We start from the raw sequence: 25,774 nt of genomic DNA on the forward strand, positions 1-25,774 counted from the left end.
AAAGCTCTCTAGTTATATTTAGTGTGGCGATCTACAAAACCTTTTATGTATTTTACAGTGGGTTATGTTATGTGCCAGATATTTATTAGCTGCTGAAGCTTCATGTTTGGTGAACAGACAAAGGACTTGGTTGCCAGAACTCTGTCCAAAGTGTGGCCTCTTTTGCATGACTGTGCACATAATATTAAAGCATATTCATGTAAGTGTTCAATAAAGAACAAACAAGTAGCATGAGAAGAATTAAAAGAGGCTGATATAAAGCAAACATGCGCTGCCATTGCGTCTTGCAATCTATTCTCTGTGATATGATTAAATACAAACACTGGAGCCTGATTTGATTTTGAATCCCAGTGGTGTTGCAACATTAGCAAAGCTGACGTGTACAGTACAATATGTGTGAGAGGGTGAGAGAAAAGTGGGAAAGAGCAAGAGTGGCAGGACCAAATCCAGAGAATACATATTTAGAAGAACCCTGATGACAGTCTTTGTGATGTTGTTTGCGAGAGTGTGAGCTGGAGATGGAAAGGAAAAGAGCAAGACAAAGAGGGGGAATTGCTTATGTGTCTGTGCGGCACATTGCCTTTCCACGTGTGAATTTTGAATACAGCTGAGGGGGGAAAAAAAAATAAAAAATAGACCCAAGATGACCTGCTGGGTCATGGCCACAGTGAGCAGGAAGGCAAAAGGGTGGACTGACTGGGAAATAGCCGGGATGACGAGAAGTAAAGAAAGAGTGTTTGGTTATAAGACATGAAGAATAAACAGCACACAGCTAGAAGCGTCCCTGGAGAGCACTTAGTGCGAGAAAGCGTGTTCACTTGTCCCAAGGCTACTGGAAATGCTGAGTGGTATTTAAAAAGGGTCGGATTAGGAACTACAAACCAATATTCCAACGTAATGCTTAACATTACACGTGAGTGAGGATTACTGGGTTTTGGTACATATGTTTTGTTTTTGTCTGTTCTGCGTGTATTTGGTTCAATACGTCGCACGTTTTACTCACAAGCAGATGATGTTTGCCAGGTTTATGTGTTCAGTTCTTTCCACCCTGTGCTGGCTCTCGCCCAGATGTGCAAACCTGCAGAACAAAACAATGAACACACAAAATGAAGAAAGTCTACGGTAAACGCACATACGGAAAACATCTGTGCTACTTCCATCTTCATCATGAGAAGAGCCATTTTAAAAAAGGTAACAGAACAGTGTAACTCATCTCTAATGAACTCATTGTACTTCTTTTTCAGTCCCAATACTCAGATGAGATAAACATGTCTGTTGAGATCTCTAACGTTCAGAGCACATCATCATCAAATCTCAAATCTCTCCGCAGGTTATTTTTCTCTCGCAAAGACACAATAATATGCAATAATTGAGAGTTCCCCTCTGGCTCTTGCTTATGATTTTTAATATTAATGCTTTGATTAGCAGAGCTCTGGCTGCAGCTAACATCTCTGGAGCCATTCCAACTTCCAGCCTCAATAATGAATGCAGTTTCATTCTCATTATGTGCCACTACAATAAGAGGATATGAACAACATTCTTCACTACAATTTGTTTTGTTTTTTTTCTAACTTAATTCCCTTCTTCAATTACGACTCAAAACTGTGCATGGTATGTCCCAGATTACTACTATTACTGTTTGTGACTAAGCAGCCCTAAAAAAAATTAATTAATCCTATCCTCCTTGATAATTATCACCCAGTTTCCAAAAAACATTTTTGTTTCAAAGCAGCTTCTCTCTGCTGGGGAAAACAATTGTATCTTCAAAGAGTTTCAATCTGGCTTTTTATGAGTAACAAAGCACTGAGGCAGCCCTTCTTAAAGACACTAATGCCTCACATATTAAATTTTTGTCCTGCTGAACTTGATCATGGCCTTCTTTTAGATACACTGAGGCACTAGGTGTGCGTATCTGGTACTGCACTAAACTGGCTGGAAGGAACTGGAAGTTTTGCATCTTCATTAACAGCATTACATTAAATAAGGTGTGCCTCAAGGGTCAATTCAAGGACCAATTTTGTTCTGTCTGTAGGTTCCCTTCAAGTGATCCGTGGACATGGTATTTCTTTTCTTTGTTATACCGATGACAAACAGCTATATCTCCGTGTTGAGCCCACTGACTGAATAGATGTGAGGGGTCACAATATAATGACTGGAGACTACAAAGTAGTCTTATTAATACGATTGCTGCACTAACATGTCCTAGTCGCACTGTACCTTGATTGTATACCTTTTTTGTAAGTGGATAAAAGCGTCAGCTAGACGACCAAATGTAAATGTAATGGATAAAGAAAGAAAAAAAATCATTAAATTCATGTGTTATTTTTTAAATGAATGGTCAAGACAGTAAATTGTGTTTTTGTGCTTTTTCTAATTCATGAATTCATACATTTGCTAAACTATAAAGTGTACATAATATTGTACATACTATTGTACTATTCTACAAATGGTTACTATTGCTTCAAAGACATGAGCATCCACTGACTACTCAAATATAGATATACTGGGTCAGTTATATCCTCAGTGGGCTTAGGACATCCGAGTGTGAAAAAAAAGAAGCTATTAAAGCTCCATTGAAAGTATCACACTGTATCAAACGAAACGTGCAGTTCGAATCCAAAGAACAGATAGCTGTGTTCAGCCTGATGATGGCTATTCACTGTACCTCATCAACATGGTTGGGAGCAAAGGGAAAAAGGACAACATGAAATAGAAAGGACAGAAAAGAAAATGAAACTTAGGGGTGAAGGGAGGAAGAGGTGGACAAAGACCAGTGAGGTCAGAAGTATGATGCACACAGCAGGGCAGAGTTGATAATGTCCCTTTTGCAAAATGACCCACATCACCCTGAGGGGGCTGCTGACACTGACTGCTTGTTCCTCGCCTCTCTGTCTTGGATGCTGGGTGCATTGTCCATAACAATAAAAATGGCTTTTCTTCAGAGTAGTTAAATGGGCAGAGGCAGTCAGAAAATAACGCTGGAGCTCTTCGATTTTCAAGCATTTGCTTTGACGTGACACCAGAAAACATGCTAGACACACAGTATACTGAGACCCGAAGGCCAAACAAACAAACAAACAAACAAACAAACAGAGGCTGGCTCGAGTTGGTGGATCTGAGACAGAACAACAATTTACACAGAACTGTGTGTCTTACTGTCTCTGGTTTACAGCATCCAGCATCATCAGCCTGTTAGTTAAATACATTCATCACTCACCACTGTTTTGCTATGTCATCTCAGCGCCTTCTTTACGGGCACTAAAAATTTATTATCATCAGAATTATAGAGAAAAAAGTTGTAAAGCAGCATGCTTAAATCTAATGGATTCCAGTTGACACCACTTCAAACTACAGCTACAATAACAAACATACAGTTAGAATAATACCTCCCTGACAAAGATAGAAATTAGGATGGCATTACATTTTATACATGTACTTAATAAAGTGGCCACTGAGTGTATGTTAATACAGGCTTAACCTGAAGTTATATAATCCATCTCGCTTGTCAAGTCAATTACTACTACATTATTTCTTGTAGTAACTTGAATGTCTGAACTTAAAAAGAGTGTAAAAGCATAGACACTGTGCGTAATAACTGCAATATTAAACAGTGCGTGTATACATGTGTGTGCTAGCCTTAAAACCATCACCTTTCATAAATGAGCAGGTCGTCGTCAGAAGGAAACTCAGCCAGATTAAGTCCGTAGGGCTCCTTAAATGACTGCTGCTGCTGCTGCTGCTGCTGCTGCTGGAACTCCTGAAGAGGTGAGAATGGAAAGGTAAGAAGCTAGAAAGCTTATAACAGAAGGTTTATGATTACAACCTCAAAAGGATTATTAAGAATAATACAAAGAGATTAAAAGTAAAGCGGCTTTCCAAAAGCTAGCTCCTCCAGACAGAAAAATCAAGTAACTGCAACTCAAAATATAAAAATCACACAGATAAGGGTCGTCAAGTTCAGCTGCTTCTCTACAACTGATTCCCTAATTAAGATGGCCCAAGGAGTGTAACCTAAGCGACTATGAATGTAATTTGATTGTTGGTGTCTGATGCGGTGGTTTCATGTTCATGTTCATGTTCATGCAGTGCCCTCCTGGGGATTTTGCACACAGTGTCCGAAGTTTGTACAAGACATAATAATCACAACAAACAAGAGATCATCAGTTTGAGAAGGTCAGACCGGTTCAAGCCGATTCTGAAAGATCATGCAATCTGAGCTTTTTAATTCATATTCATTATAATTCAGAAATTAAGTAGTTTGAAAAAAAAAAAAAAAACATTCAAAAATGAATGGCAGCAAATCAAGTTGGAAGTTAATTAAATTATAACTAAAGGGCATTGATGATGAGGTAATGCACTAGTAAGAAGAGGGGAAAAGAAAATTGCATAATTGAACAATATATGAAACAACGCAGTTACTCAATGAGAATAATGTGGCTTGATCACATAAAACTAAAACTAAATTTCATTCGTTCTCGTAATGCTACGAGCAGCTTATTGCATCAGTGGTGCACAGAAAGACTTCTCTGAAAACATGACTTGTTGGACACACTGCGATATACAGCATCAGAGGGAGGTGAATTTAATTCCTCTTAGTGCAGTCGTTGAGGCTACAGCAGACACGTGCAAAACCAGACGAGTGATGAGTGAGAAAACATTGTCTGGTCTGATCTCCGTTTCTGTGTCCACGTGCTGGTGTGTGTAGGGTGGGAATTTTAATGTAAACAGTACAAATCCATCTCGCCTTGTGTTGTGGTGCGATATTGCTGGGATGGTGTTATATTGTGGTTGGTAATATCTACTTGGCAGACATCAAACCATGCATAACTGAGCATGATCTCATGATCTCGCACATGTAGACTGGGAAAAAAAAAAAAAGTATAAATATCTTATCAGTCTTTATCAGTCAGATGATGTAACCTAGCACCCTGATAAAAGGCATGAAAATATATTAAAATATATTTTAGCATAATCTAAAAATAAGCAGATTTCATGCAAGTGCAAGCCACACATTTGAGCCCGTGGACTACTTGAAGTAAGTTTTGATTATATTATAAATATATTTGATGTGTGGTTTTAATGTTTAACTTGCACATGAAAATGTATTCATATAGTAGAAAGCCAGCTGATATCCCAATTTCCAACTAATTGCCATAAATTTCCATAATTCCCATGGAAAGTTTCTGGAAATTTACTACCCCTTTGCAACCCTACTCACAATATATATTTGGTAACCCAACCCTACAACTCACAGCTCACGTAACGTAAAGATCAGTATTTCAAGTGACCTTTAATGTCAAGAAACTTTTTATTCCTCAGAAAAAAATGATTACTTGAAATTTTCTGAATCTTTCTATAAACCTACAAGAATAAGGGAGGCTTGTTATGTAACAAGAATGGCCGTGAACCAGTCGACCATGAATTGCTCTATTTGATGCTGAACACATTTTCACTGTATTTGTATTGATCTGAGCTGCAGGGGGCAGGGGCGGGGGTATGAGGGTGTTTCAGGATCATGTCCAAGAAACAGCAGCTGTGAACACACACAGGTGTACACACACAGGTGTACACACACACACACACACACGCACACACACACACACACACAGGCATTAATTACAAACATATTCACAAAAACACACAGACCCGCAGACAAACATATGGTAGATCATACACACACCTACATATACACATTAATATGGTGTGCGATAACGCAGAGGGGTGTGTGAAACATATATACACCCACACACATTGCAAATCTATCCCTGTACATGCGGGCGCATGTACGCCCATACTGAGAGGAATATAAAATGAGCATGTGTAATTACATGGCAAACGTCGTAACGATCTGATGTTTAAATATTTCAACAGTTTTGTGTTGCACTGGCACCCTGGCAATCTATTCTCAGGGACAGGCTCAGAGGCAGCGACACGCATGGGACCATGGGAGCGAATGCATGTGCCAAACATGTGAGCTAGCTGTCCAACCCGAAATATTAATAACCAGCTCATTGCTTAAGGCCCCCATGAAGACAGAGCAGAGAAAACCTACAGAGAATAATCAGAAATCCATAGGGGAGAGAGACAGGTGGAGCAGGATATAAATAGTCTGATTAAAACCTGGACAGATTCTCTGCTTAAATCTGTTCTCGAGGGCTAAAAAGATAAAGCTAATATTGTAGCATCTAAAATAATCATTATATGTGGTAACGAAGCAGTTATCAATATCAAAACAAAAGAAATATATTAGAACTAAATAAAAATAAACTTTAAGTACTTTTAGAAACATGTCTATCACCTCCTGGCTTCTCAACTAGTGAGTCTGCGCTAAACACACTAAACACAAGCACCTTCATAAGAAGCAAAAAAAGCAAACATGTTTATCGAATCAAAAAATATCAAATCAAAGAATAAGTAAAAAAGGAGCAACACGGACACTGCACAGGGATTGTGTTTGAACAGCATGGGCTGCATGAGCCTTCAAATAATGCCAAGCAATGACACCATCCGATCGACAAGGATCTGAATTACTCACAATCTCCAGACGTTTGGATATAACATGACACATGACATGTCAGTGGAAGAAATAAAATTCCTTTCACAGGGCTGCTTGGTTGTATAATACGTTTTATACATGAATAATAGGACAGAAGGGTGAGGTACAAGCAGAAGGAATCACCTCGCTCCTCAAATCTCAGAAATCTTCCACAAATATTAAAACTTACTTTTACTTATATAAATATGGATAAACCGATAAACATATCATCTATTTTAGCTGTATTACTTTGTATTTACTTTACTGTAATACACCAAAGGATTTATTTCTGAAGTTAACTGAGACTGAAAAGCACATAGGGATGATTAATCACTTTTTTTTTCTTAAGAATTATATTCAAATGTCAATAAATAAAAGCTAGTTTCTCATTTCACGTCTGACTCATGTCAGGACAGTTGGCATCAAGAGACTTATTCAGACTTTCATTTCTGGACAGCTTTTCAAAGGCCACTTTCAAAGAGAAATCACCAAAATATACATAATTGTTGTCATGGCAGCATGGAACAAGAACTTAAGTCTTCCAGGGACACATACAAAGTTGCTTTCTGCAAGTTATGTGTACAGTATTGTATGTGTACAGAACTGGGTCCCTTATGGACCACTTGTAAATAAAATGATATGAGAGTACAGAAGCTTTATATTCTCATGAGCTACAGATAAAGAGCAAAGATATGAAGAAAAAAAGAGTATAATTACATAAATCTCGTTTATTCTCCCCTTAAACCAACATTAACACAAACCCACACCATTTGGACTCTTTGCTCTGGAAATCTTTGTCGCTGAGTCTGATCTAGTTGACGTCTAGTCTTTCGTCTGACGCAAACAGAAAACAGAACTAATTTCTTCTGAAGGACTCAGGGGAGGTAGAGAGGACAAAATACAATTAGGGTGACATATTCAAATTGGAATTCAAAATGCTTTTGAGGCCCAAAATACAAGCAGGTGGCATAAACACCGCCTGAACTGCTATGACATTTCCCTGAGGTCCTTAGAGGAGATTACTTATCCTTGAATCATTAGAGGAGCTCATTCGATTGGCTGCTTTATTTTCTCCATATTAAACAATAAGGCACCAAGGTAATACAAATTTAGATTATATATATATTTAGACATTGGTCATTAGATGCTTTTTGTTTTCATACCTCCTGTGTGCGATTGCTCTCGCCCGACTCTGTTAGCAGTTTGATCGGGGTCGAGCGCTGTGATACCGATCCGTCGTCGTCGCGGTCCTCCTCTGAGTCGTCCTCCGATGTGCTGCTGATAGCCTCTTCGCTCGGTGGAGGAGGTGCGCTGGCTGCAGTCTTTCTCTGGAGTAGTGTCTCCTCCTTACTGCTCTTGTTGCTGCCAATACAAAAACAGACACAAAGATTAACGTGGGTACAAAAACACATATGCACAATGGCAGTTAAGTTGGTCCCTAAGAACCATAAAGAGCTCATACTCATTCTCTTTCTGCAAATGATGTCTCCAGATAAGTCCCCCCTTGATTAAGAAACTATATTTTAAAACATGTGCCAAGAAAAGCCTGGGTGGTGGTGAATAATCTGTGAAAAATCTTCCCTCTTGCTTGTGTCGTGCTCCTGCAAGTACAGCCATGTTCTAGCTTTACACAGTGCCCATTTCGGGGGAAAAATACAGTTGTTTTAAAACCTGGACATTGTTTTACTTTTAACCTGATGGCAACAGAGTCACTAAATTGGCCTGGCTAATATGCTTGATCGGTGTGTATATAGAGTGAGAAATGAAAGAACAATACAGTGCAGAAACGGCAAACTTAAAGGATCATATAAGAAAAGTTTTAGAAGAATATTGGTCAATAGATTATTGTCAGATGTTTTAAACTTTTGATGTCAATGTTGGTATTAGCAACAAAAATCCAATACATACACACAAACGGTCTGCAGTTGAGTGTCACACAGACAGCATATAGATTAGCATCGAAAATGACAATATCCTGTTGCACAAAATATCCAGTGTCTTGTTGATGGACTAGAGAAAGACTTTTCAAAGTGAAGTTAGATATTTGTTGATGGTGAAGAGAGCTGAACCCCAAACTAAAGCTCACTGGTCATGTTTGAATCATTTCAGACTAACATTTATGGCATAAGCAGTAAAAATAGGTTTTCTTGACAGTCTAGATGGGCTCAATTTAGGCCACTGCTTTTGACAATGAAAAGAGTCTTGACAAATTGTTTGGGCTATTGATAATGACGACTCCCAGGTGCTTCTGTTTGTAGCTATACTAGACAAGACCACCAGAATGAAGACATGAAAGAACTACGTGTTCTAAAAGGACACAGCGAACCTGCTGATAACCCAGAAGGAGCCTAAAGGTGTTCACGGCAAAGGACCTTTGGATTTTTCTGCTTAACAGGTCTGACCAAGACAGGTGGCAAAGAAGGATGACTAGAAATAGATGAATTGACTAAAAATAACAATGTGTCAGCATGCACACGTGTTTGTGTCAGATTCAGTGCCAGTGAGACATAACTACCATGTACTGTACTTTTTAAGACAAAAACCAGAAAAACGGTTAATAAATCTAACATGTAAACACATACTGTATAAAGGATTAATGTAAGTCACCCATACACACACACACACACACACACACACACACACACACACACACACACACAGAGCTACAGTAAAAGAAAATAATAAAATCACCTAGAGGTTAATTGGATTGGCAAAAACCAAATTGGAAACAGCAACAGCAATAGTTGGTCAATCATGATGTAAAGTATTATAATATGTGAAATATCATGATAGATTAAAGTAATAGTAGTTCTATTCATCGCCTAAATATTGACTGGTTTTCTAAAAACTGCCCATTATATAAGAAATTGATTTCTATGGCGGATGTATGCAATCTTACCCAGGTTGTGACTCAACCTACAAGAATTTCTACAACCACGAATGGCGTTAACACTAAAGCCTGTAGAGATCCCTAACATACATGAGGTGTGTTCATAGGCAGTTTCAGTTTCAGTGGCAGTATGATGCAGTGACCACAGTTTAATTTAAGTCTGGAGTTAGAATTGTTGTACTGCAGGTCACTCATGATAAATTACTGCTTACGACTTATTTGTGAATGATATCTAAGATTTAAAGTGCTATGATGTATGTCAGAAAAATTATGTCAGCTGTTCTTTGAAAATGTGATGTGTTGGACAAATTAGCAAAGTTAGTGGATGAGCACGCTCCATACATTTCAGACCTACAGTATTGGTATGCTCCCATTTTTAATCAAATGTAAAATTACTTACAAAAGCACGGCATGGTTATAGACCAGGACACTGTATTTGTGCACATGATTAACAGTTAACAGTTAGGAAACTAGTTGTGGCTGTGATCCTGGATTTTACTGCAGCTTTTCAAGTTTAACTGTTGTGGTTTCTTCAATTTTGATTTTTGCTTAGAAGAAGAGTTACCCCTCTGGTCAAACACAAAGTATTTTTCAATGAAATATCTTCTGGTGTTCCACAAGGAAGCTGCTTGGGTCCATTTTTATTTTTAATTTATATTTATATATGAATGACTCAATTTTAATATATGTTCACCAACATTAGTTGAGAGTACATGTTGAGTTACATATTATTAAATTGGTAAATTTAATGTGTCAGATGCTTAAACTTGTCTTCTGTTATTCATGCAAAATGTAATTTAGAATACACCATACACCTACTCATGGATATACTATATGTCAACTGAGCACTGGTCACCTGGTGGTACAATCTGTATCAATTATTGTTTATCTTTTTATATGTATCATTTCACTTGTTTTCTGACCTTTATATTTGGCTTATGTGTCTTTTCTTGTTTTATAGATAATGTGTGATTTCAAAATGTTTGTTTTTCTACTTATTGTTATTGTGTAGACTCCAGGAAAAGTAGTGTAGTCCATTTTGTGAAATCTAATGGGGATCCACAGAGAGAATAAAGACTAGGCATTAAAGAAAAAGACTGAAGCAGTACAGATCATTATACGAGTCGTGTAGTATAGAATCATGGAGACATGAGTCACCAGCACATGAGGCCTCTAACCATATAGAAGCTCTGCATTAGGTTATTTTCTCAGAGTAAGTGTGTGCAGGAAGGATAATTTTAAAAAATATATGTGCTCACACACACACACACACACACACACACACACACACACAAATATGCACACAAACACACACACAAACAAGCACACACAAGGACAGAGCCTTGTTTTTGGTTACCTGAGAACACAGTGTCAAATTAAGCTGTGTGTATGAGGGCACAGTGACATTGGATTCATTACATCCATATAAAACAACAACAACAAAAAAACTTCACAAATGTGAACATGAATACATGTAAAATGTAAAACACTCACCCCAAGACTGATTTTCCAGTTTCCTCTGGCTTGCGAACTGTGAATGGGCTTGGATCCACTCCTACTGTCTTGGGCATGAATTCCCTTTACGAACACAAATCAGAAGGAAACCCCTTAGCTGATACACTGCAGTACCATCACAAAAATAGCTAATGAGTGTCTGGTACATTAATTAATGAAGATATTTCTTATCTATGACAACTGCTTCAATTACAACCTGGTAAAAACAAGCTTTTATATATAGTATTATATGTTTGTATGTGTGTGTATTCACCTTGCAGAGTTGGTCATGGCGATGCAGAACGTGTCATCAAAGGAGGTAAGTTCATAAGGTTTGAAGAATTCTGTGTAGATGTCAGTACCCTCATCAAAGCGGTTAACTCTCTTCACTTTGACCTTCTTCATGGTATCCTCACAGGCGACTGCAACCACACAAATGGAGCCACAACCAAACACACAGAAAAAAACAAGACATTAGTCTGCACACTTAAAGTAAAAGTATAGTGATAACCTGTGTATCTAAAGCCTGATATCACTTTTTTTCTTTTGTGCCATAGAGTTTTATTGTCATGCAAACACAAAAACCTTAGGTCACAAAGGTTCTCTGATAATATGAGTGAGGTATCTCACTAACACATCAACATGACATATTGTTTCATTATGATGAACACATCAATCTCATATACACTGCTCTGCTTCCATAAATACTTGCTAGTGCACCAAGCCTGCAGCCAAAAACAGTCCACAAATATTGGCACCTTTTTGAGAAATGTTTGCTAAAAACAAAAACAAAAATCATGCATAGCCATAAAAATTTGGTTAGCATGCTACACTCTAAACTAAGAGGGCGACATGGTAAATATGTTAGACTACGACTCTGTAGTCAGGTTTATGTCATTAGCGAGAACAGATGGGATTTGGACTGAGTCTGTCTGAGGACGTTGGAAAGCGTAGATGGATGAACTTTAGATTTTTTTGTCTTTTCATAGAATTAAATTAAATATTATCAATTGAAGATATACCTTCATCATAGGCCACAGGAAGGTAGGACAATATTCCTCCTGACCACCACTGAGTGTAGCTGGAGACAAACAAGACAGAGAAATGTGTTAAAAACTTTCCAGAGAACTTTGTACTGACGGATGTGAAGCGTATCCAGCAGACTCTACTGAGACTTAACATAACCTAGATATGAAAATTGTCTTCACTGGACCACCTACTGTACAATTCCTGAATACATTAGCCTTTTATTTAGTATGACCAATTTGAGTGAATGCATTGATCATGATTTTGTGTGTGATGTGCTACTTAGGTGAGTTTGAGAGCAAAAGCACAGTGCCGTCTGCCGAATTGAATTCAGCTTCATCTATTTCAATCTCTTGGAATAATGGCTGACCTACCTTGGCTCATTGAGACTACATAAACTAGAGGCATGTAGCGGATAAATGGGTCTATTTTTTATGTAAGAACACTTGCATACTAGAATGCTCCCACACAGTTTTGTGGATGAAAACTGCTGAAAACTATTAAAAAAACACAAAAACACAGCATTGAATCATGAGTAAGGACAGGCCAAGTGACAAACCAAGCAAAACAGCTTGAACAGCAGCAACCTGGCTACAAAATTATATATACAGTATGACATACATATAAGAAACTGGTAATTTTGTTGGCCTTGTAAGCTCTGCAAGCTCTATATCCTTAAGAAACACTTGCTGATTGCTACCCCCTCACCCCACCCTCTCTTTCCTAGCATACAACTAAGAAACTATCTTGTGTGTAAAAAGGCCCTAAATACATTAATGTAAGTAGGTTCAAATTTAGATTTTAGATTTGTGCATGTAAGTACCTGCTTGTGTACAATGTACACGTAGGTTTACCTTCGTCTGTCTTGTGGGAGGGCCATGGTGTTCCTTTGATGCAGGTAGAAGTCAGTGGGCAGCTCCCACAGGTGTGGCTTGGACTCCGACGGCTGGTAGACTTGGAGAAACAGGTTGATGGCATCCTGTCTGTCAGCATCTGGAAGAGCGAGATGGATACAATAATGAGAAGAAAAAAAAATGTGAAACATGAAGGTATAACACATAATATGTAAATATATAGGTGAGAATTAATTGTCATGACTTGTCACTTCTGATAAGTCTTAGTGCATTTTGCAAACTAAGAGAGTACAGACTAATGTAGAGCTCAAATGATGTGTTGATTAATCTATTAGTCAATTATTTTGATAATCAATTATTTTTTTACAATTCTTATCATTAAATTGAGAAGAAAATATATATTTGTGTTGTATAATGTTATATGTGTTATGATGATTTATATGATTAAGTTGAACTATGATGCCAATATGTCGATGACATCCTTTTGTTTAATGTGTATTGTAACACATTTTATATTTATGGTTCATGTTATATGTGAGTGACATCTTACATACTATATATTCTTTTATCTTTTACTGTATTGTATCATTTTAGATTTTAATGTTTTGATAAAGCCTTGGTAAAAACAAAACATCAATTGTATAGATTCCTGTGATAAACTTATGCACTTAGCCCCGTGCACGCTGCTCCAACAGTGAAACTTGATAATTAGAAACTAAATTGGCTTTTATTAAAGCCTGCTTACCAAACCATTACTCTAGGTACTTTTCAGCCTTAGATTAATTAAATACACCATAAGATAAGAATTCAAAATGATCTGTGAACATACATGTACATAGGAAGACACTGACAAAAGATGTGAATAAAAAGCGCACAGTAAAAATAACATGGCCCCCTTTATACTAATGTGATCAAACACAATAGGGTGCAAAGCATATGGGAGTGTGTACTGTGTTTGTGTGTATTTCTGAGTAAGAGAGAAGCTCTCTGAGTTCTTAGAAGAGATGGAAAAAGCATACATCATTCACTTTGAATGAAGTGAATGATGGATGGTTGGTGTCCATTTTCAGTATCAGACAAATGCATCTAAAGTGGAAAAAAAATGTTGTTTATTGTGTCTGAATAGCCAATGACTGAGCAATGACTGAGCCCTGGTCAATTTCTAATGCCAAGAGTAGACCACAGAATATCCCACCAGTGGTCACTCTTGAAAGGGAAGGTTATTGAAAGGATGAATTCCTAGAATACAGAATAAACAATAAAGAATAAATGAACTGAAAATACCAGATGCAAAGTTAAGGGATCACCAAAGTTATTACAAATGTATCCAAGGTGATCATCAATATCTGTGCCATGGCAATCCATCCAATAGTTTCTGAAACATTTTACTAGAAAAACACAAGACAAGGTCAGTAGGTTTTTAATATTCTTGTTATTAACCTGCTAATTGAAAATTAGCCATCACAAATATAGATTCTGTTGTCAAGACAGAGGCTGAGAACTCTTGAGCAGGTCTTTAAATGGAAAATTAGAGGTAAATTTTATGGTTGACCCAAAATCAAAAATATAATTTAGGAGAGAACATGAAATTGCAGACTTCCGCGGAGCAATACAAGGCCAGATTCAGAGTGTTTCAATTTAGTAACATCAATTTGAGTAAGATGACGTGGCTGAAGAGTCTTGAATAGGTAGCTTGTCTAGCAGGACATGAAAATGTAATCATCAGTAAATTTACGAAAATGGTTGTGTCCTGGTAAAAAGGCAGTTTGACAGCCGACACTAGCTGGTCTTCAGACTACAATTTGCTTTGCTTTTCACAAATACATTCTCCTTTGGTGTTCTGTAGAGAGTGTAGAAGCATAACCTAGCAACAGGCGACAGTCATAGTGGTCATCGTGGTCATAAAACCTGATATAGGTCACGGCATTATTGAGTGTGCAGCTCAGGGAATATTGAGCACTTGTGGGTATGATAGTCTCTCTCACTTGACATTTCAGTTTGAATAAACAATGTGCAACTTCCACTGTCTGCACTGCAATCAAGCAATAATCCCATTTTTTTAAATAAAGAGTTGGAAGCAAAGAGAGGTCGACATAGTAGGTCAAGTTGTACAGCTCTATTACTCCTGCTTTAATTCACCTTGCACAACCTTCCCTCCTTCCCTTGATGTGAAACACTCACTACTGTGCTGTGAAAACATTTGTATGCTCCCATGCACATTTTCATAGGCACGCTGCATATAACTACAAACTAGGGTGTCATTACAATTATTAGAAAGCTGAATTGCAGGCATAGCAAAGCTACTTTATCAAGAGCGATGAAAACATCCGTTCAGCAAATTCAAACATTTCTCCAGATAACAATATCTTAAATGTCCTCAAAACATCCCTTATTGCAGCTGTGAACAATAAGATCAAGAGTAAATGTCATAGACATTGCTTTGTTAAACAATATGATGGTGTTCAGTGTGACTAAATCAGGTCATGTAATATGCTGGGTCACATTTTGTACTTCCAATGTTACAAATAGTATCTTTAAAAATCTAAAGTGGCAATACAGCACCAAGAGTTTACTTGTGAACGTGGTTAAAAGCTTACCATGGCAAAAAATAACAGTGTGTTATTAAAGATAACTGCAGCTATTTCTTAGTTTTGTACTAGAAGTTGCCTCACTTACACAACATGTCGTGTCAAACTGAAAAAAAAACAAGTTACATCTTCCACAGGAGCGTGTACAAACTGCAGAGCAGGGTCACACCATATGAAAAGGTTTTCATCTAGATAATGCTGTATGCTGAAAATATGCAGAAAATAAAATGGAGTTTTGACTTAAAGTAGTGCATTATGAAGAGCATTTTTCAAGTAAATATCAGAGGTTTTGTCTGTTTATCTACAAAAGTCAGAGGCCACAATGAAAATCTTCAATATTTTCATGTAAACCTCTAAATATTCATAAAGTTTGAGGATTCAGAAAGTAAGTGTCATAAGTTAAATTGTTATTCTAAACTACTCTGGAGTTCAACACCTGCACCAGTCCACCCTAACTGTGGAGAAGATGCATTTGATTCAGAGACATGCTACGTTGTCTGATTTGCATCTTTGTGGAGAAAGAATCATATTGCAGCAGGAGCCTGAACAAACCTCAAAGCTTTTTGTACTTTAATCCGCAGTGCAAGTGTTTGCTTTTAGGGGACGTACCAAATACTAGATATTCTGAAAGTCATGTACATTTGTCAAAGATTAAACTGCTGTATGTAATAAAATAGTATCACATTCGAAACAATGCAAAATAGACAAAGCTTGACTAGTGGTCTCAGACTTTTGGACCCCACTGTGTGTGTGTGTGTGTGTGTGTGTGTGTGTGTGTGTGTGTGTAGTCTATATGTGCATGCAAATGCTGAGTTCATGTTTCTATGGTAACCTTAATCATGATTGTTCATGTTTCACAGGGTGGCGTGTATTGGCAAAGTTGAGGTTTAATATGGATGGATTTCAGGATGGCTGGAAGAATGATGAACAAAATGAGAAATTACTGACCTGCATTATCAAACTTGGAATTGAAGGGATAAGTTAAGTTAATAAAAGTGTGTGAGAAATGCCAATTCAACTAAAATTGTAATGTTGTGTGCTTATGTATGTGTGTGTGCATGTGTACCTGAAAAAGCATTGCTGTAGTAACGTGACAGTGTCTGCATGATATCTTTGGAGTGTTGTGTCCAGGGAGCGATCTTGCGGTAGGTCTTGACCCTGTGAACCAGCTGTGAGCCGCCATACTGCAGTGACAAAGTGTCTCCATGGTCCTCATACAGCTCCTCAAACAATCTGTGCCCCACACACACACAAGAAGACACAGACAGTGTCAAAGCAGGCAAAATATGGTCCTGATGGTCAGTCTTGGCTGTCATTTTATAATATAGTGAATTTGCGCTTTGGGGGATTAAACAGACATGAAAAACACACTAATACTTTCCTTTGAATTACGGTAAAACTGATGATAAAATAAGGATCTTTACCTCACACAGTCGGTATCAAACTGGAGTTTGGGCTTATCAATCATTCCTAGTGCATAAAGCTGATAGGCCAACGCACACTTCCCCACCATGAACTGGGCTGTGTTGGTCCGATCCAGACAGTCCACACAGTTGGTCCGTAACACACCAGTCTACAACAACAAAGACTCATGAATCTTACTGACAACCTTTCATTAATCTACATGATGTTTATTTGTTTCAGAGAGTTAGACACAAACTACTTAAAAGGTAATTAATGGAATCATAGCACCGACAGTAAATGTATTTATCTTATGCAAGTGCTTGAAATCAAATTACAATAAACAGCTTAAATCATTTCAGGAAGACCACTGCATATAAAACCTCTCATTATGCAGCTAAAGGAATTGGCCTAGTTTGTAGCTACAGCAATGAAGGAACATTATAGACAAAAGCTTTCCGGGGCTTAGAAATCTCACTGCCATGATATCATGACTCAACTGAGAGACAGCCTCGTATGTTTACACTGTTATGTACAAATGCGAGAGAGAGAGAGAGTCATTTATTTGAAGAAAATATTAAGTGCGTTCAGATAAACAGAACCGTGACACAAAGGTTACACCATACCTGTTGTGGTACCTGCTATGTGACATACCTGCACTCGTCCACTGGCTGTGAGGTGTCCACCTAAATCTCCCCACCTGAAAAAATTACATTAGAAAATATTTACTCATCTTTTTCTGCTACAGAAGGTGTTTCAAGGATGAACATAATGGACTAGATACAAACATACAGTGCAGACATCTAAACCCACTGAACCCTATTAGGGTTAGTTAGAGTTAGATGAGAACAGTGATATTACACTCATGTCTATATAGTGAATACAAAGTAGTCAGTTAGTTTAGCATAAAAAACAAACACAGTCCAAGGAAAAGTGTAAAAATAAACCACTGCACAACATGAAACCAGAACTTTATTATTTTTTACATGTTTTGTCTGGATGAAGCAAACCAGATATAAGATGTAAATATGAGCTTTAGCTGTGCAGGTAAGCACATTTTGTTAGTGACCGCCAGCTATACCATAAAAGCTATCTCTTCTCATCTAACACTTGGCAATCACATTGTTTGATTCTTATACTTTAAAAGAATAATGACAAATGTTAGTCAGATACAGAGTATAGTTCATTTTAGGCTCTGGGTTCTGTCTTTATTCAACAGTCCTACTCTATTCATCACTTTCTTTTGTGCAGCAACAGGCAATGTGAGGATAAATCTGTGAGGAAAAAAACACATCTAAATTTTTAAGACAGGGAGCCCTGAAGCCAAATACAATAGTTGTTGAAGTGTGCGTATTAAAACAAAGTGTTTCTCATTTCGGTATGAACTCAACGCCCTGACTGAGACTAATGAGCCGTTGTAGCTAAAGTATCAAGTATGCATGTGTCTGTCTGAGAAGGAGGAGGACAGACGAGAACAGCATGATGAGAAAATGACAATTTTAACAAATATCACTGATCAGTTTAATTATTCCACACTAATTCAGGCCTGTGATAAGGCTGCAGGTGCTATAATTATTCAAGTGTATCCACATAAAAGCCTATATGGAATTTGGTTGTGTATCCATATAGGCGCACATGTGCATGAGTGTGAAGCGTATTACAAAGAATGTTAGATATCATTTGGAAATGCAAAGAGATGGTAATAAAGACTGGCCACACTGGGCTTGTTAGGTTATGTAACAGAATGGAAATGTTGGGTGAAAGAGACGCAGACAATGGAAGAGCCATGTGTTAAGTACATGGACGTCAATCTACATAGCTCATTAGCATAAAACTGCAACGCCACTGCCATCAGGCCTAATTTCTATTAAAAATTCATATCTGGAGAGTTTCAAAATCAAGCAGTGTCGATAAATGTGTGATTCTCAATTTGTATGAATAGAAAAATGTATAACTCACTCACTCAAGTCCAATATGCAAATGCAGGAAAGACAGTGGTGTGGTTTTACACAAGGTTCCCTTTTCTTGTACTTTTTAAAATCACATCACTGGTGTATAATCTGCTCCCCTCGCTTATTTTGTAATATTTTATTTTAGTTTAAGGCTAAATATGAAAGTGTAATGCAAAAATTTAGTGTTTGTTTATGGAAAAGTTTGAACTGAACAAATAAAAATTTGGTTCAAGAGAGTCCTCTCCCTCACCTTTCTCGTCTGTTTTTAAGAGAAACAACGGGTGCAGTGTAGGCACAAGAAAGAAAAGGCTCACCTGTCATCTGGTCTTATGGTGTGACAGTAGAAGTCAGAGCGATTGATGAAGAAACCTGTTCGCTTAACCACGTTCTCTGCGATCATACTCAGGCGGTCCAGGACGTTACACAACTTACTAAAAGAAAGAGAAATGGAAAGATCATATCAACATTTGCTCTAGAAATCAATTATTTATATTATTCTTCTTCATCAATAATATAACAATATATATTTACATTCAGATGTAATCTGTAGCATGCTAATTAACCACTTTTGGCTTATTGTTACTGGCTTGTGCAAACTATTCGCTCTTGCATGTTTGGTGTGAACCCACCGTAAGGTTTATACTGGATGGAACATTAATCATACATCTGCTGTTGTTCTCTTGAGGTTGCATCATTTTTAATTCATGTGTTCCTGACTAATGGCATTTTGTTCTTTTCAAGTTTAATGCTCAAAAATACAACGCAAACAAGGGCATCACCGCATGGGGACATTTATTGTCACAACCTTTTGGTGTAGCGGGCCATGTCCCAGGCGATGTAGTCGATGCAGTTTTCTGGGGGGAGGAACTGATTCAGGTTGATCACAGCTGGATAGAGCTCTTCACTCAGAATCTTCTCGTGTTTCCTTTTTTCTCGTTTCTGTAGCACAACAGAGAGAGACACATGGCATGGCACATGTACCGTGTAATTGATCCTATCAGAAAAAAATGTTATATAAGGATATAATATACAGTTCTGATAGAATTCTAGGTGCTTGAAAGATCCCACAAGGACAACAGCACGGCTGTTCTCTCTGATGCATTTAGGTCTATTAAAGTCTTCTCCACAGTGACCTCAGAGAAAAATAGATGAAATAGTTGGACATACGTATGCAGTGGAAAGCATGGGTGGTTTACATCAGGACATCTGAATTTGACTGGTTTCTTAGGTCCAGTCATTTTAATAACTTCTGTTGATAAAAATGCAGGCACACACTCCCAGTCTGCCTCTGTGACCTGTCATCACATTGTCGATGAAGTTATTTCTCTATTCATTGTGCTTTCTTGACTGAACCCTGGGTGATAATGGGCTTTTATGCATCATTTACCAGCTCACATCCACGCATCCAGATGCAGCAAAGCAACACAGCGACCAGTCAACGCGTTCTATGTTGGCTGTTTGTTGCCATTTTGTACAGAGATTTTGATCTTATGAGATCATCCTGATTAGATTTAAATTAAATTAAATATTAGAAAAAAAATATTGACGTAGGGAAAGTAAATGTCAAAACAACTATACTCTAATTTAGTTAGTTGGTTGGTTGGTAGGTAAAGTGATTCACATGTTTGGCCATGTGCACTCATACAGACACATGCCACATGCTCATCCTGTTGAGTTGACACCTCCACACTTACCTCTGTCTGCACCATGGAGAGATGGACTGTCATGATTTCATGGTTAATTTCCAATTCCTTTCTCTATATGTCTCCCTGGGATCAGAGAGGAGGGAGCAGTGCATAATCTGGACATACCCTCCCTTACTACCCACAGTCTCCACACGTCACATGGCTGCAGCTTGTGCTTCTAAGGTCTGCAATTTGGTCCCTCGTTTCACCATTAAGGGGGGTCCAACGTGAGCTTGAAACCCAGCTGCAGAGTGTATGGCTGCCTGCTCAACTGTACGTATGTATCTGTATCTGTGTGTGTGTGTGTGTGTGTGTGTGTGTGTGTGTGTGTGTGCAAAATGTCAGAGCCCTGGCACAACTTAGAAAATATTTAACAGTGCACACAACAATGAAGAAAGAGGAAAATTGGATTTTCATAATTGAATTTTAGTTTGATAATTAATGCTGGTTTTCACAGCAACATAAGGCAAAGTCACAAGGCCGTAAAAGCCACGTGTCTTTGCAGATGTGCTTGCGTAATGTCATCCCTTTCGTCATTGCTGCATATCAACTGCTGGTAATTACCAGCCGCCAGGAGAGTCTCATGATTGTAGGGGTCTTCACAGCACCGACTAACCCCCGCCAATATCAATCCAGGACTTGGCCAATTAGGCAATCACAGCACATGCTACTAGATAACAACTTGTCGAGTGATTCGACAAAGAGGCCATATTTCAGCTAAAGGCACTTGGGCGATCCACTAAGATCCATATATGCATCAGCCCAAATGCTGAGGGATGTTTCCTTTAATAGAAGATAAAGTTTCCTCAAAACAATCCCTCAATCACATTTTCTTCTCATCTTAGACAAAACAGAATATTGATGTGGTTACAAATTTATCAATACCAGTACCAGTAGTGTCTCAGGTGTATGATCTCAAACCACTGTTGAGTGGGAGAACATCTATGATTGCACCAGTGAAGCTCCTGAATGTATTATGGTGTAAGCTCGAAGCAATACAATTGTTTAGCAATTCTTTGGTAATCATAGAGACTAGATAACGGTGTGCCTTAAAATTCTAATTAACCAATATTTTGCATATTCTGCATTTTGATGCAGGATGTTCAGGAAAAGGGGAGTCATACTGTAAACCTTAAAAAGATTTGTGTCTGTGCGTGTATGTTACCTTGACCAGGTTGAGGATGATGATAGGAGAGCCAAACCGTTGCAGCATCTGGTCAAAATGGAGGGCAGCTACATGCGCATATGGGTCAGCTTGGTCCACTGAAAAAGAAGTCAAAGCAATTGTTTCATATTTAGGGCGTCTGGGGTATCGGGCGGCACATGTTTGTGTGGGTTTCCTCCAGTTTCTCCTGTCTGCCCCCTTGACCAAGGCTTAGAACTAGAGTTTGTCCCAGGGTGCTGCCCATTGCCCACTTAATACTTATGATAGTTGAACACCAGAGACCAGATTTCACTATGAGGTCTACTGTGTATGATTGTTATGAGACAATAAAGTGGATTTGATGTGTTATTACATAGTTTAAATGATCTTAAGTCATTGCGTCGTAGCTGGGTGTGTTATTTTGAAGATGACCTTTTTAACAAAGTAGGCGGATGAGGTAACGGGCCTGTCTGTTTCATACAGCCACACAATAACCAAACAAACTTACTTCTGATCCCTGCCTCTGGTCCTTGCTCATTGTTCACCACTGCGTGCATTCACATCCATGTTCATTCTACCATTCTTTCCTTATTTTAAAAATCAAGTTTAATGCTTCTATTTACCACTCCGGAGCCACACACCTGGGGCCTGCTGTTAAATTGGACTCATGAAGCAGGCACAAGAAAGATTAGTAAAAATAGGTCAGATCACAGTTCATCTCACTGCTATCTCAAAACAGACAATACAAGCACATCGTTTTCAAGTCCTCTCCAGCATCATTTCGCCATCATTTCGTCCACTGCTCTTTTATTTAGCCCTCGGGGTAAATGAGACTTTGTGTCAACATAAGAAGATGTCACTCTATAACATTCTTATTGTACCTTGGGAAGAGAATGTTGATAATGACGATGATGAGGAAAAAGAGTCGGCTATTAAGGTCATCTCCTTCACAACCAAGACATTTGCCCACTTCAGACCAGTCATAAACACATAATATATATACATATACACTTACGTAACAGTGAGACTTGACAATTATTGCAGAGACTGGACGATACATGCTGTGATGTGGTCGCCTGTACTCTGCATGCCCAGATATGAGCTCAAACTATCTCTTTACAACATCTCTGACCTAGATTTGATAATAGATGTCATTCTATGCAGTCCACATCACAATCAAATAAATATTACGACTTTATTGAACGAGGATTTTATGCTGGGAAAAGCAGAGTGGTGGTGGGGAATGGGAGTTTGGTTTTTGTTCCTTAAATGTTGAACTACTCTAACATAGGGACTTGTTCCATACTCTACAAAGCAAAGCAAACACAACATGAAGACAAAAATATAACTTAAAAGAGACCTACAAAAGTACACCAATACCAAGAGAAAGCTGTCAGGAAGTGGCAGCAGGATGATGAGGTAAACTGATACACAGAGGGATGTTGAGGACACTCATTGTCACTATCTACACAAGTAAATGTCATCTGAGGATGAATTAAAGGGCAAGCTGGGGGTAAAACAGATTATGATTTAATACAGGCATTGTACACCTTCAAACACTGATGTCTTCCTGTGCGTACACACCCCAGAAACACACACAGTCACATCAGTCTTGGGGACCTAATCACCTCCCTCTGGCCCTGGTTTTGTGTTTTTATCTTGTTCATAATGACACAAGAGAATGGATACAAAGATGAAAACCAAGAGGGGGGCGTCCTGCCTTCACCTATTCCATTTTTATTTTTCATCTGTGTCCGAGTGGTTGAGTAGAGAAGAATGGCCCTGGTACAAAGCCACTCTCTTATTTTAATGCATTTTTTTCAAATCCATCCTCCCTACAAGGTTATTTATGGTCCAGAACAGCTGCTAGAATGAATACATTGAGCATTATAAACACTCATGGAGGATATGTTACTGTAGTATCCTCCATTTGTTGTCTGTCCTCACATGTAAGGCCAAACTGAGATAATGAGAAAGATGTTCCATCATGCCTGGGCAGCTTTACTAATGCATTTTCCAAAAAAAAAAAACAGATATCCAAACCATTTTTCCTAATATAATAAACAATCTAACATATCACACTTGATATCTCAAACAAATTATTCTATACTGGACAGCAAAGAAGCTGTTGAAAAATATCTGGTGGTTTACAGGAGTCTTACGTCGTATTGGCGGTTTTGGCATCATGGTGGAAATGTCCTGGGACCAGTAGAGCGGGACTGAACCTCGCACCTGGACGTATGATGAGTAACTTCCTGCTATGAAAGACATAACTGAGGCGTCATGGACGATCTGTTCGGTCTCAACCTCATTAGCCACGTCGCCCTGGCAAGAACAGAGAAACACAAAGAAGCTATCAAAAATCATATTACACGATCTTCTTCAACACATGGTGTTGGCACATTGCATGCCAAATTGTCATGGAATAGATGCACAGATTTCAAACACCTAGTTTGAATCCTGATTGGTTCCATCTGCAGGTGAAGATCATGTGATCTGATCAAAAGCTCCAGAACAGATACTTAAATGCTGATACCAAGGACAATAATGAACTTTCAACGGCTTAATGAAATACCAAAAACAATAGAGCCACTGTTGTTAAACATGTGCCCATGTTGTGATAAAGGAAAATCAGACAGCACGCTACAATTAAAAATAATTACTATTGTGTTGAACACAATACCAGGACACTGTGAAAATAGTGGCAAACTTAATCTCTGGATAGCAGTCCAAATGGAAAGAGGAAATCGGTTTGTTCCTACAGTTTCTCCTGCCACACACCCACATAGACACTTGCGTATACTCAAGAAAGAAGCAACAGGTCAAATTAACCCCCTGTGATCAACCTGAGTCATCTCAATTATCCTGGTGGTCCTCAGTACTGCCTCCACTATCTATTCTTCTGTTGCCTCGGCAACTGCTGCTGTACCTCGCAGTTGGCTCCTCTTTTGAGGAAGCGGGTCCCGGCAAATTTGCTGGAGCGCCTGGCAATGAGGGTGATGTAAACCGGTCGGCCGTAGATCAGAAGTTCTGTAGTTGATGGGTAAAGGAGGAATAACGATAATAATAATAATAATAATAATAATAATAATAATAATACACCATTGACAACATCACACAGTCTAATAGTAACATGCAGCATAGTTCTTAATTCATAATATTACATTAGTCTTTTTTGTAGTCTGCTAGTACTTTCCACTCTACCCACTCTTGTGTTGGTCTCACTGACAAATGAATATTTATGAAGCATCTCAAATTAGGGAAACGTGAACATGCATATTTAAAAATTATTTTTAGTCACTCAGGGAATACCATAGTTCAATATAAATGGAACACTTTCATCCCATTTTCCACAAGTTGAAATAAAAGTTCTATGCACACAAAAGGTTTATTTTTCTCAATTTCTCAAATTCTCTTCTCAAATTTGTAAAAATCCATGTGAGAACTTTGCCAAGATAATCTACCTACATGGTTTGCAAAATGACTATGACACAGGTGTGTCAGGTCACAATAAAAGGCCACTCTAAAATGTGCAGTTCGGTTTCATTTCTGTCCCGTCGGTCCATGTCACATACAACCATGTCGGGGTCATTATACTAACAAAGTCACCTGTGATCACGCGATGATGTAGTGGGCACACCCCAATATAAAAGCCCACTGTCACCACGCAATCTGCTCCTACAGAATCTTCTGAGTGTACATACAAGTAGTCTTAGATCCTTTACTTCCACTTGTGAAAAGGAGCAAACCAAAAGTGAAATAAGAATGCAACACTGCCGCTTCACAGCAGTAAGTTTCCTGGTTCGAACCTCGGCTGGGGCCTTTTTGTTTGGATGTTCTCCCTGTGTCTGTGTGGGTTTTCTCTGGGTACTCCGCCTTCCTTCCACAGTCCAAATACACGCACTTAACAGGTTAATTGGTGACTCTAAATTTGCCGTAGGTGTGAATGTGAGTGTGAATGGTTGTTTGTCTCTATGTGTCCTGTGATGAGCTCACGACTTGTCCAGGGTGTACCCTGCCTCTCATCCAAAGTCAGCTGTGATAGGCTCCAGCTCCACCGTGACCCTGATGAGGAGAAGTGATTACAGATGATGGATGGATATTATTATATTTATTTATTGTAAGATATTTTATCATTATCTAAAGTGTGAACAATCTGGAAAAGAAACTATTCACTAACAAAAAACTAATAAACTTATAGAGGT

At 38.4% G+C, this 25,774-nt stretch overlaps 1 protein-coding gene across 1 annotated transcript in view; it reads right to left on the reverse strand.

Annotated features, from left to right (window-relative positions):
• fig4a (FIG4 phosphoinositide 5-phosphatase a) overlaps positions 1-25,774 on the reverse strand; it is a 41,219-nt gene that overhangs the window by 3,749 nt on the left and 11,696 nt on the right. Inside the window, exons 10-24 of the mRNA XM_019254145.2 lie at positions 24,499-24,599; positions 23,732-23,894; positions 21,591-21,688; positions 19,546-19,679; positions 19,055-19,171; positions 17,443-17,488; positions 16,812-16,960; positions 16,454-16,620; positions 12,800-12,938; positions 11,942-12,000; positions 11,194-11,341; positions 10,920-11,003; positions 7,699-7,897; positions 3,651-3,757; positions 1,004-1,078 (exon numbers count right to left, since the gene is read on the reverse strand). Of these exons, the coding sequence (XP_019109690.2) occupies positions 1,004-1,078; positions 3,651-3,757; positions 7,699-7,897; positions 10,920-11,003; positions 11,194-11,341; positions 11,942-12,000; positions 12,800-12,938; positions 16,454-16,620; positions 16,812-16,960; positions 17,443-17,488; positions 19,055-19,171; positions 19,546-19,679; positions 21,591-21,688; positions 23,732-23,894; positions 24,499-24,599 (1,786 nt within the window). The remainder of the gene's footprint in view (positions 1-1,003; positions 1,079-3,650; positions 3,758-7,698; positions 7,898-10,919; positions 11,004-11,193; positions 11,342-11,941; positions 12,001-12,799; positions 12,939-16,453; positions 16,621-16,811; positions 16,961-17,442; positions 17,489-19,054; positions 19,172-19,545; positions 19,680-21,590; positions 21,689-23,731; positions 23,895-24,498; positions 24,600-25,774) is intronic.

This window comes from Larimichthys crocea, chromosome XI, assembly GCF_000972845.2.
Source record: "Larimichthys crocea isolate SSNF chromosome XI, L_crocea_2.0, whole genome shotgun sequence".
NCBI lineage: Eukaryota > Metazoa > Chordata > Actinopteri > Sciaenidae > Larimichthys > Larimichthys crocea.